The 13,714-nt window shown below is 33.6% G+C and overlaps 1 protein-coding gene across 1 annotated transcript in view; it reads right to left on the reverse strand.

Moving 5' to 3' along the window:
• Window positions 1–13,714, reverse strand: part of LOC125649368 (integrator complex subunit 14-like) — a 40,812-nt gene that overhangs the window by 3,945 nt on the left and 23,153 nt on the right. Inside the window, exons 8-9 of the mRNA XM_048876861.2 lie at window positions 8,719–8,798; window positions 4,794–4,966 (exon numbers count right to left, since the gene is read on the reverse strand). Of these exons, the coding sequence (XP_048732818.1) occupies window positions 4,794–4,966; window positions 8,719–8,798 (253 nt within the window). The remainder of the gene's footprint in view (window positions 1–4,793; window positions 4,967–8,718; window positions 8,799–13,714) is intronic.

The following is a 13,714-nucleotide window of genomic DNA, read 5'->3' on the forward strand; positions in this document are numbered from 1 at the left end:
AAGTTTTCATGTAAAAATCAGCTTTTCTGGCTCAGTGGTTCTTGAGAAAAAGATTTTAACTATATATTTGTATGTAAAACTTTGATCCCCCTTGTGGCCCCGGGCATCCAACCCCTGGAGCCCATGATTTGAACAAACTTGAATCTGCATTATGTCAGGAAGCTTTCATGTAAATCTCAGCTTTTCTGGCTCAGTGGTTCTTGAGAAGAAGATTTTTAAAGTTTTTCCCTATATATTTGTGTGCAAAACTTTGATCCCCCCTTGTGGCCCCATCCTACCCGGGGGCCATGATTTGAACAAACTTGAATCTGCCCTATGTCAGAAAGTTTTCATGTAAAAATCAGCTTTTCTGACTCAGTGGTTCTTGAGAAGAAGATTTTTAAAGATTTTTCCTATATATTTGTATGTAAAACTTTGATCCCCCCTTGTGGCTCCATCCTACCACCGGGGGCCATGATTTGACCAAACTTGAATCTGCAATATGTCAGGAAGCTTTCAGGTAAATTTCAGCTCTTCTGGCTCAGTGGTTCTTGAGAAGAAGATTTTTAAATGACCCCACCCTATTTTTGCATTTTTGTGATTATCTCCCCTTTGAAAGGGACATGGCCCTTCATTTGAACAAACTTGAAAGCCCTTCACCCAAGGATGCTTTTGGCCATGTTTGGTTGAAATTGGCCCAGTGGTTCTGGAGAAGTAGTCGAAAATGTGAAAAGTTTAACAGACAGACAGAAGGACAGACAGACAGATGGACGGACAGACGACGGACAAAAAGCGATCAGAAAAGCTCACTTGAACCTTTGGTTCAGGTGAGCTAAAAATGCTATACATTCCTATTGGTATGCAAAATTATAGTCCACTCTGGTGAACTCACATTGGCACCAGTGGACATGGTGTGAACTAATTAGAATCTGTACTACTTGATTATACATGTATGCTAATTTAACATATCACATTGTTGTGTGTGTCTGTGTGTGTTCAAACTATTCTAGTGGCCTCACCCAAACGCCAAAGGTGTAAACAAACATGAGTCTACACTATATAATATTCTAATGTAAAACTTTGATCCTTTATTGTGAATATACCCCGACCCCAAGGTTCAGGATGTGAATATACCCCGACCCCAAGGTTCAGGATGTGAATATACCCCGACCCCAAGGTTCAGGATGTGAATATACCCCAACCCCAAGGTTCAGGATGTGAATACACCCCGACCCCAAGGTTCAGGATGTGAATATACCCCGACCCCAAGGTTCAGGATGTGAATACACCCCGACCCCAAGGTTCAGGATGTGAAAAAACTCTTTGAATGTACAATATATAAGGATGCTTGCATATGAATTTGACAAATCCTATCCTAACTTGTGATTCTTGAGAAGAACACTTCAAAGAATTGTCTTGTACCTATGAAATTTCATCCCTCTGGTAGCCCCGCCTTGACATCAGGACACATATTTACTAAAGTTTGCAGATGTACCTAGATCTAGATGTGCGCTGTAGCATATGTTTATGAGTGGAATGGTACTCACTAACAGTCGTAGTAATAGATTCATCCTAATTATCATTTTCTTAGAGATCCACTGTAATAGTGTGGCAATTTTCAAAATTTTGAGTGATCTTATTCAATTTGTGGTAAATCTTGCCTAAACAGGCAGATTTAGAAATACAACAGGCACATATTTAGAAATACAAATGTAATGGGAATCCTTTTCTTTTAATCAAGCAGAATATTTTTTTTTTTTAAATTAATAGATAAAAACTTTGCAATTCATCTTATAATGTAAGGGTAGATCTAGCATCTTTCAAGTGAAATACATAAATAAGGTGGAATGTACATAAATGTAATCATGCATGCAATATTTTAGATTTTTAAAAAAAAGAGGGTCATTTTGTGTACAAGAATAAGTGATGATAGCTATATAGCATTTTAACAAGTCCATTTAATTGTTTTCCCTTCAAATCATTAAGTATGTGTGTAGAGAGAAACCAGTTCTTGTTAGTCGTCTGTAGTTATAGTCAATACTGGTAGTCCAATCAACTTACACACACACAGGGAAATCAGCCTCTAATATTTCTTTAAATATATACATTTAATTCTAGACATACAATTTCAGGCAATTTGTTTCAGAGAGCTATTGTGACGCGTAGTCATGTGCAGACTCTTTTTAATCTTTAAGAGTCCATTTCCCATAAACTATAATCCTACGTGAGTCAAACCTTCTGAAGACATTGAGTGGACAGTATCTTCCTTTGTCCAGAGTAGTTTGACCCTTGACCTCAAAATCAATAGGGGTCATGTACTCTTTCAGTAGAACCAGCATACCAAGTTTGATTTCTGTCAAGGAGGTATTCAAGATATTGAGCAGACAATATGTCTAGTTTGACCCTTGACCTCAAATCAATAGGGGACATCTACTTTTCAGGGGAAACCAGTATATCAAGTTTGATGTCTGTCAAGCAAAGGGTTATTAAGGAGGTATGCTACACCAGAGAAATTTGATGTAGATGAAAAGTGGAGGATATGTACAACAATATTTTGAAGTAGAAAATTTTCAAATTTACTTTATTTTGTCAAAAAATACAGTTTTAGTAGAAGGTAATCTGAAAAAAAATTAAAACCCCTGCTGGACTCGAAACTGCGACCTACAGTTCAGCAGTCGGTATTCTAACCTACTGAGCTACTAGGCTAGGTATTTAAATGGAAAAGGAAAAGTCAAATATTGCTGATATCGATTTTTTCATCCATGTTTTTAAAGGAAGTCTGCCATTATGACGATGTAGAGTACTACAGTGGAACCCCGTTATTACGTTTTCCATTTTGTCACGATAAAATAACGTAATACCGGGGGCAACGTAATAAACGTTCCCAGTTAAATCCGTTAAAAATATCATTTGGAAATTGTATATCGTCCATTGGTACTCCGTGAAGGGGTGTGTGAATATATCTTTACTGTTTCTTTGTTTAAAAGACTATGATATTTTGTTTTATTTACATCTTATCTTTAATGTCCGTAATTCTTCATGTTCTTATCCCTTTTCTTTATTTCGGTGTAGGATACATAAGGATGTTTTGATAAACGTTGCTTTTTCTGCATTCGTTTGGACCGCCATTTTGTTCAACTTTAAAACAATGCGTTCATGTAAATTTCTCTCAATAACTCGTTCCGGTTCGTATTCAACATTCGTATTAAAAAATAACAAAACATTGTTTTTATTAAGTTCTCTAATAACACAATACACAACACAATAAAAAAAATCCCACCCAAAAAACAACAAAACTATAGACAAAAAACGCACACGATACCCAACACTTGCACACTTCTCACCAATGATAAACATGCACGGAGAACAATTTAAGCGCAATCCACATAAAAAAATATATAATGATGCATGAAGATTTCATTTATAACGCTAAATGATGGCACTAAAATCACGTGCGCATCAAGGGATTTTAAATTATTCACTGAGGTAAATGCCGTGTACAAATCGGTCGATAGATTGGTGTATGTATGGACGAGATTTACGAACACCCAAGCTGCATGTCCAAACAAGAACAATTTTTTTAATTGAACAACCTTTAGTCACCTATGTCCAAGCAGTTACCCAAGCGGTTGTAACATTGCCACGATAAATTTTGTCTTTCTTGTTTGGTCCAAAGCTGTCCGTGAATAGAGTTTTAATAGCGAAGGTAATCACACTATGCTGAACACGCAGGTGGTTGAGAAATTATTTCTTTGATTATCAAAATATGAAAAATGAAGTAAATTTCATAGAGTACAATTTCTAAATAAACATTATTTAATTGTTTATCACTGGCTTCTATACGGAGAATTCACCTGTATTGATGTCGCTAGATCTATCGAAGTGTGATCAGTCAAGCGTCTCTAATCCCCAAGCAGACCAGGAAATTTACGTGGTGACTTCCTCAGGCAGTCAAGGTGTGAATGGCTTATTATTTTGAGAATCACTATTGAATAATTAGGGGTTTATTACGTTTTTGTCGGAATATTTACAATGTAATACCAAGTCCCAGCATTTTAGGACAACGTAATAACGAGGTCTATTTTATATAGGATTGTTAAGAAATGGTTTTGTGCTTTGAAATTCCAACGTAATATGCGGACTAACGTATTAAAGGGGGAACGTAATAACGGGGTTCCACTGTACCTTAAGATATTGAGCAGACAACACTTAAGTCTACTGACCAACAGACATACCAACTGACTGGTGCTAAGAAATATATCTCCTTTTTTCAATAGGGACATAAAAATTGCATTAAAGCACCTATATTTGTTAATTACACAATGTCACGTTTGTTTATTTATTTTGTTTTGAATTCCTTGGGAATTTTGATTACTGTTTAAGCTACTTTGTCAAGGACAGTCTGGACATTTAGTTTTTGAAATGGTTGACTCATGAAAATTTTTATTTGTCCCAATTATGAATAAATTGGATGAGTCCAGATAATTAACATGTAATGTACTATCTTTTGGTGTTTTTTTTATTTATTTAATTCACGGTGACTTAGTATGACCTTTTATTTGAACAAACTTGAACAACCTTTATTTGACACTGTTTCGAGCCTTTGAACTTTAGTTGAATGTGGACCAAATGATTCTTAAAAAGATGAAAATATGAAAAGTTTATGTCACAACCATACATGTCTGTACAGACAGACAGGTGCCCTCAATTGAGGCAATCTAAACACTCAACATCTTTTTTTTTATAAACAAAACTAGCAATCCACATGCAAATATTTTTTCCTGTTAGTATGAAGCTGGATTCCTGACACTCACCTGGAGCCCAGAGGGTTTAATCCAGACAACACAGCTCTGTGCATAGCTGTGTTTCTCTGCTGGTCGGATTGGAAATGGAGTTTTATTGTCATCTTCTCCATAGGGTGGTTCAACAAAATCAGATATTGGAGCTAAATTATTTACATTGCCAATCCAATTTACTGACTCTTGTCCTGCAAAAATACAGTATGACTTACAATCATAAGAAAGGGGGAAGGAGGGGCACATAATTCATACACATCTGCACCTATAGATGTTATAATATCACACCTGTACCTATATAATACCAATAGATGTTATAATATCACACCTGTACCTATATAATACCTATAGATGCTATAATATCATACCTGTACCTATATAATACCTATAGATGTTATAATATCACACCTGTACCTATATAATACCAATAGATGTTATAATATCACACCTGTACCTATATAATACCTATAGATGTTATAATATCACACCTGTACCTATATAATACCTATAGATGTTATAATATCACATCTACACCTATATAATACCTATAGATGTTATAATATCACACCTGTACCTATATAATACCAATAGATGCTATAATATCACACCTGTACCTATATAATACCTATAGATGTTATAATATCACACCTGTACCTATATAATACCTATAGATGTTATAATATCACACCTGTACCTATATAATACCTATAGATGTTATAATATCACACCTGTACCTATATAATACCTATAGATGTTATAATATCACACCTGTACCTATATAATACCTATAGATGTTATAATATCACACCTGTACCTATATAATACCTATAGATGCTATAATATCACACCTGTACCTATATAATACCTATAGATGCTATAATATCACACCTGTACCTATATAATACCTATAGATGTTATAATATCACACCTGTACCTATATAATACCTATAGATGTTATAATATCATACCTGTACCTATATAATACCTATAGATGCTATAATATCACACCTGTACCTATATAATACCTATAGATGTTATAATATCATACCTGTACCTATATACTACCTATAGATGCTATAATATCACACCTGTACCTATATAATACCTATAGATGTTATAATATCACATCTGTACCTATATAATACCTATAGATGTTATAATATCACATCTGTACCTATATACTACCTATAGATGCTATAATATCACACCTGTACCTATATAATACCTATAGATGCTATAATATCACATCTGCACCTATATAATACCTATAGATGTTATAATATCACATCTACACCTATATAATACCTATAGATGTTATAATATCCCATCTACACCTATATAATACCTATAAATGTTATAATATCACATCTGCACCTATATAATACCTATAGATGTTATAATATCCCATCTACACCTATATAATACCTATAGATGCTATAATACTCCATCTGCACCTATATAATACCTACAGATGTTATAATATCACACCTGTACCTATATAATACCTATAGATGTTATAATATCACACCTGTACCTATATAATACCTATAGATGTTATAATATCACACCTGTACCTATATAATACCTATAGATGCTATAATATCATACCTCTACCTATATAATACCTATAGATGTTATAATATCACACCTGTACCTATATAATACCTATAGATGCTATAATATCACACCTGTACCTATATAATACCAATAGATGCTATAATATCATACCTGTACCTATATAATACCTATAGATGTTATAATATCACACCTGTACCTATATAATACCTATAGATGTTATAATATCACACCTGTACCTATATAATACCTATAGATGCTATAATATCACATCTACACCTATATAATACCTATAGATGTTATAATATCATACCTGTACCTATATAATACCTATAGATGCTATAATACTCCATCTGCACCTATATAATACCTACAGATGTTATAATATCACATCTACACCTATATAATAACTATAGATGCTATAATATCATACCTGTACCTATATAATACCTATAGATGATATAATATCACATCTGTACCTATATAATACCTATAGATGCTATAATATCACACCTCTACCTATATAATACCTATAGATGTTATAATATCACATCTACACCTATATAATAACTATAGATGTTATAATATCACATCTACACCTATATAATACCTATAGATGTTATAATATCACACCTGTACCTATATAATACCTATAGATGCTATAATATCACACCTGTACCTATATAATACCTATAGATGTTATAATATCACACCTGTACCTATATAATACCTATAGATGTTATAATATCACACCTGTACCTATATAATACCTATAGATGTTATAATATCACATCTACACCTATATAATAACTATAGATGTTATAATATCACATCTACACCTATATAATACCTATAGATGTTATAATATCACACCTGTACCTATATAATACCTATAGATGTTATAATATCACACCTGTACCTATATAATACCTATAGATGTTATAATATCACATCTACACCTATATAATACCTATAGATGCTATAATATCACATCTACACCTATATAATACCTATAGATGTTATAATATCACACCTGTACCTATATAATACCTATAGATGTTATAATATCACACCTGTACCTATATAATACCTATAGATGCTATAATATCACATCTACACCTATATAATACCTATAGATGTTATAATATCACACCTGTACCTATATAATACCTACAGATGCTATAATATCACATCTACACCTATATAATACCTATAGATGTTATAATATCACACCTGTACCTATATAATACCTATAGATGCTATAATATCACACCTGTACCTATATAATACCTATAGATGCTATAATATCACACCTGTACCTATATAATACCTATAGATGCTATAATATCACACCTGTACCTATATAATACCTATAGATGTTATAATATCACACCTGTACCTATATAATACCTATAGATGTTATAATATCACACCTGTACCTATATAATACCTATAGATGCTATAATATCACACCTGTACCTATATAATACCTATAGATGCTATAATATCACATCTACACCTATATAATACCTATAGATGTTATAATATCACACCTGTACCTATATAATACCTATAGATGTTATAATATCACACCTGTACCTATATAATACCTATAGATGCTATAATATCACACCTGTACCTATATAATACCTATAGATGCTATAATATCACATCTACACCTATATAATACCTATAGATGCTATAATATCACATTTTCCAATTTGTATTGCCTTATAATTTCTAGATGAAATTGTTGTAACTTTGTGGTTCTTGAGAAGAAATTTTTTGAAGATATTTAGCTTGATGGCTTGAACAAACTGGAATCTACACAACAAGAGGATGCTTGTATATTAAAATGATATGTACTCTTGTGGCTCTTGGTGAAAAGATTCCCAGTACATCCTATGTAAAACTTAGTAGTCATGGGGTTATGGTTTGAACAAACTTGAATCTTTGCTTATGATTAGATTTCATGCAAAATTTGGCTTTTTTAATTTAGTAGTGACACCCTCCCTATTTACATTATTTCTTTATTATCTCTGAAAAAGTATGACCCTTCATTTGATCAAACTCGAATCTTTTTTACCCGAGGAAACTTGTGTGACAAGTTTGGTTGAAAATAATGGTTCTTGAAAAGTCAAACAAGAACAAAGGTTATACTTAAGACATAAAAATTCATTTTTGAAAATACATTAGGACATGATCTGTGACACTCTACACCAGCACTAAAGCGAAAAGTCAGCTGACGTGAAACGCTGCTGTTTACAACCTCATGTATTCTTAAAATTAATTTCTAAAATAAAACATGGCTGACAAGAATTGACTAGATTTTGGACTCTTGTTAAAAGACACAAGAAGACTGACGTACCTGGCTCTAACAAACTCAACATCAGATTACTTTTCTTTTTACTATCTGCCCAGGAATACAAAATTCCAAACCAATTCTCTCTGAAACAATAAAGACAATATGATAATAAAACACATTCTTATCCTAAATGAATAAATCCTTTGAAAGTGCCAATCTCAAATTTTGATATACATGTACATGTACCAAGCATGCACATTTTAGAAACTGACAACTTTAAATAATTTCCACTTTGAACTTCTAAAAAAGGGTTCACTTAGCCAATGATGTCCAGTACATTCACTCATTTTTATATTCATTCCACTTTGTTTATACATGTATGTATTACGCTGATGAACCAAAAGGTTTAAAGCCAATAAACAATTACTCATTTTTATAAAAATGGAACAACCTTCGTACACCTGGCAACTGACAGCACTCTCATAAAACAACAAGGAGTAAAAACTGGCAATATTTGAATCTTTAGTTTGTTAAACGAGATATGAATGTCACAAACATAGCAGAAAAAATCAATATATGCACCCAGAGGTGCATGAGCCGAGTTGCATGGGATAAATTGTAAAGTCAGGAATGATGTGGCATATTTATAATTGTGATTGAAGAACTAATTTCAGTTTTAAACTTTTCGAGTTACTGTCCAGAAACCATATTTGTTTGAAGTTTTCAATCTATTTGCGGTCACTGTGACCTTGACCTTTGACCTTTTTTCTCAAAAATTACTAGGGGCCTTGCTTTGCTGGTATCCAACAATATATCCAAGTTTCATTTGATTCAAATTAAATTTTTTCGAGTTATCCTCCTGAAATCAATTTTTTTTGGAATTTTAAATATATTTTCGGTCACTGTGACCTTGACCTTTGACCTATTTTCTCCAAAATCAATAAGGGTCTTCCTTACCTGGTACATAACAATATATTTAAGTATCATTTGATTCAGATTTAAACTTTCTGAGTTATCATCCGGAAACCAAATATTTCTGAAATTTTCATTCTATACTCGGTCACTGTGACCTTGACCTTTGACCATTTTTCTCCAAAATTAATAGAGGTCTTTCTTATCTGGTACCCAACAATATAACAACGTTTAATTTGATTCGGATTTAAACTTTCTGAATTATCATCCGGAAACCAAATTTTTCTGAAATTTTCATTCTATTTTCGGTCACTGTGACCTTGACCTTTGACCATTTTTCTTCAAAATTAATAGAGGTCTTTCTTACCTGGTACCCAACAATATAACAAAGTTTCATTTAATTAGATTGTAAACTTTTTGAGTTATCATCCGGAAACCAATTGTTGACGCCCGCCCACCAGCCAACCCACCCGCCCGCATCACCAAACCAATAGCCGAGTTCAACTTCTTTGCAACTTGGCTAAAAATACATACTCACGTTAGCGTTAGTGGGTATGTAAATTTTTTCTGCAATGTTTGATGCCTTCATCCCCGTTTGAAAACCAAAGAAAGACATTTCATTATTTATATTTTTCTGTATTTTTTTTTTTTAACTTTATATGCTTTCAAGTATGTAAAAATAGATGTTATTGACCTATAAGTTATTTAAATGTAACAGCTAAAAATCACCTGACCTTAACTTGTTGCCATACATGGCAATGATTTCCATATTTGAATATGGTAAAGGGAAATAGTCCAAGAAGGACAAACTCTACACTCATAAAATAAAGTATTGTATAATATAGGTATGGGTTCTATCATTCTGAATTCAAACAAAATGTAATAAAGGGCCCATGGGGCACATCACTCACCTGAGCTACCATGGCCCTGCCATTGTTCAAGGAAAACACCAATGTATAACAAGGTCTTGCAATAAAGAATCTATATACGAAATATGAAAACCATACCTTAAATGTTCAGGAGATATTAAATAGGTAAGATTTTTCTTAAAGTGAGTAAAACTCCAAGGCCAAAAGACCAAACACCATTGTGTCACAATTTCTTGCCATAAAGAATCTCTATACAAAATATGAAAGCCCTACCTAAAATAGTTCTTGATATACTTAATAAACTTCCTTAAAAGTAGGTCAAACTCAGAGTCCGAGGTCACTAGGTCAAATGACATGATGTGAAATGAAAGGTCTTGCCTTAAAGGGAAAAGCAACCCAAAATAATTTTCCATGATAAATGATAGGATTAATCATATGATAAAGATTTGTCATACAATTCTGTTGATATATGGCCTAGATAAGCTTCAGGACTGATTTGAAAACGTCAAAAATTGAAATTCCCGTGATCTATAGAGGCTGCCATGATGTGTAACTCTTTTGTATTCAAGACCAGAAAAATCAATAATTTTGACGTCACACCATCAGTTCTGGTTTTGTCAGTTCCAGTTTTGATGAGATTCTAAGATCATCCACAGGTGCTTGGGTTCAGGACCCCATCCCCTCCAAATAAGCTACATGAGTTGATTTATTTTTTTCTTGAAAATATTTCTAATACATGTCAACAACGTCTTGCATACCCATAAAGTCCAAAATAATTCAAAATAAGCCCTTTAAAAAAAACAACTCACTGGTTATTATAACAGAACTTATAGTAACCAGTGAGGGTATTTTTTTTAAAAAAGGCTTATTTTGAATTACATGTATTTTGGACTTTATGGGTATGCAAGATGTTGTTGACATGCATTAGAAATATTTTCAACAAAAACATTAATTAAATCAACTCATGTAGCTTATTCGGAGGGGATGGGGTCCTGAACCCAAGCACCTGTGAGTTCATCAAAGATGTGCGTGTGGTAGATCTTACGAATAAAATGGTTGATGCCTTCCTGGCAAGCAGTTAATTACACTAATGCGAAGGGAAGATGTGAAAAAAGTTTTGTTTTTTTTTAAATTCCCGACTCAACCAAGTCATTTGAAAAGAAAAGACTACGTAAACTGTGGATCCATTATTTGCGTAATGACAAGTTGAGGTTCAAGACATTTGTATGAAGAAACGTTTACCATCTGCCTGCTCTGCGACTTGACTGAATGTCTTCTTTTCTCAATTTCTTCTTGTGAAAGAGTGGGCTCAAATCGTGACTTGTCATGTTTACAGTGCTGCTGATGAAATAAACCGGAATAGACGGTGTGACGTCATAAATTAAACTTCAATGGCCACTCTCTTAGCGGCGGGTAATTCGAAATACAGATAGATTAATATTGATTTAATTGTTAAGCAAGGATTTTTGTTGTTAAAGACTGTCAATTACGATATCAGCAAGTAATACTTTATTCATAAAAGCAACTATGTGGTTAGGGTTGCCTTTCCCTTTAAGAAATTTATATACCAGATATGAAAAATCTACCTTAGATAGCTCAGGACATATTGAATAGGTAAGATTTTTATTAAAAGTAGGTCAAACTTCCAGGTCAAGGTCACACTTCCAGGTCAAGGTCACAAGATCACACAGCATTGGATCACACAACAGGTGTTGCCATAAGAAATATGTATACAAAATATGAAAGCCCTAGCTTAAATAGTTAAGAGATATTTTTAAAGATATTTCCCATACATATCATCATATAAAATTTAACACCCTATTGTGGCCCCACTCTATCCCAGAAGGCCATGATTTGAACAAACTTGAATCTGCACTTTGTCAGGAAGCTTTCATAAAAATTTCAACGTTTCTGACCCAGTAGGTCTTGATAAGAAGCATTTTAAAGATTTTTTCCTATATATTTGCAATGTAAAATTTGATCCGCTATTGTGGCCCCACCCTAACTCCAGTGGCCATGATTTGAACATACTTGAATCTGCACTATGTTACGAAGCTTTCATGTTGAGAAGATTTTTAAATGACCCCACCCTATTTTTGCATTTTCATGATTATCTCCCCTTTGAAAAAAAAAAGCATGGACCTTCAATGCCCTTCACATATAATGCTTTGTGCAAAGCTTGGTTGAAATTGGCCCACTGGTTCTGGAGAGGATTTTTTTTCAATTTCTCCCTGTATTTTTGCTATTTTGCTATTATCTCCCCTTGGAGAATGGTGTTGCCCTTGCTTTGAATAAACTTGAATCCCCTTCAACCAAGGATGCTTTTTGCTAAGTTTGGTAGAAATTGGCCCAGTGGTTCTGGAGAAGAAGTCGAAAATGTGAAAAGTTTACAGACAGATGGACAACAGGTGATCAGAAAAGCTCACTTGAGCTTTCAGCTAAGGTGAGTTAAAAATATACCAGAAAACATATTTTCAACAATGCTGTGCAACAGGTCGTGAAGTTTGTGGAATGTGCATATTCACACGCAGAGAGACGGCACTAAAAACCAGATCTAACTATTAAAACAGAATGTGCCTTCATAGTTGAAAATGAAAAGAAATTAATCAGAATACATACAGTGAATGAAGATATATATACAGTGCTCCCTCGATATATTGCCAACTTTTGTTCAAGACGAATTTCGGCAATAAAGCGGGGGTGGCAATATAACAAATTCACCATTATGGACAAATCACTGAGCAGTTAAAAGAAATCCAATACCATCAAGTTATGTGGACTCCATTCTGAAAAAACATTTAGATTATCCTGAATTTAATTCAGCAATTATTAGTAATTAACCTGACCACCTGAATACTTTGTCCAGACTGTCACACTTCACCGCATCACAATCAAAGTACAGATGTGAATACCAGTGGGTATAGGTAATTGGCATTATTATCCAGGGTAAACCCTATAAAATTTGACCATTTGTTTGTGAAAATCGGTAGCATATGGCATTATGCGGGGTTTGCATTATAACGGGGGTGTTAACAAGGGGGGATATCTGTTCTCCAGGATTTTTAGGCAATAAGTTGGGGTGGCATTATAACGGGGGGCAATATATCTAGGGAGCACTGTATGTTATTACTACTTACTACAGTAACTTGATTTGAAGAGTCGGATCACATCAAATTGACAGGTGTAGATCATCAGATCAAACGAGACACGAAGCGTCGAGTTAGATCTGATGATCTGCGCTTGTCAACGAGACATTATCCAATTCTTTGGATCAAGTT

The sequence above is a fragment of the Ostrea edulis genome, chromosome 5 (assembly GCF_947568905.1).
Source record: "Ostrea edulis chromosome 5, xbOstEdul1.1, whole genome shotgun sequence".
Lineage (NCBI taxonomy): Eukaryota > Metazoa > Mollusca > Bivalvia > Ostreida > Ostreidae > Ostrea > Ostrea edulis.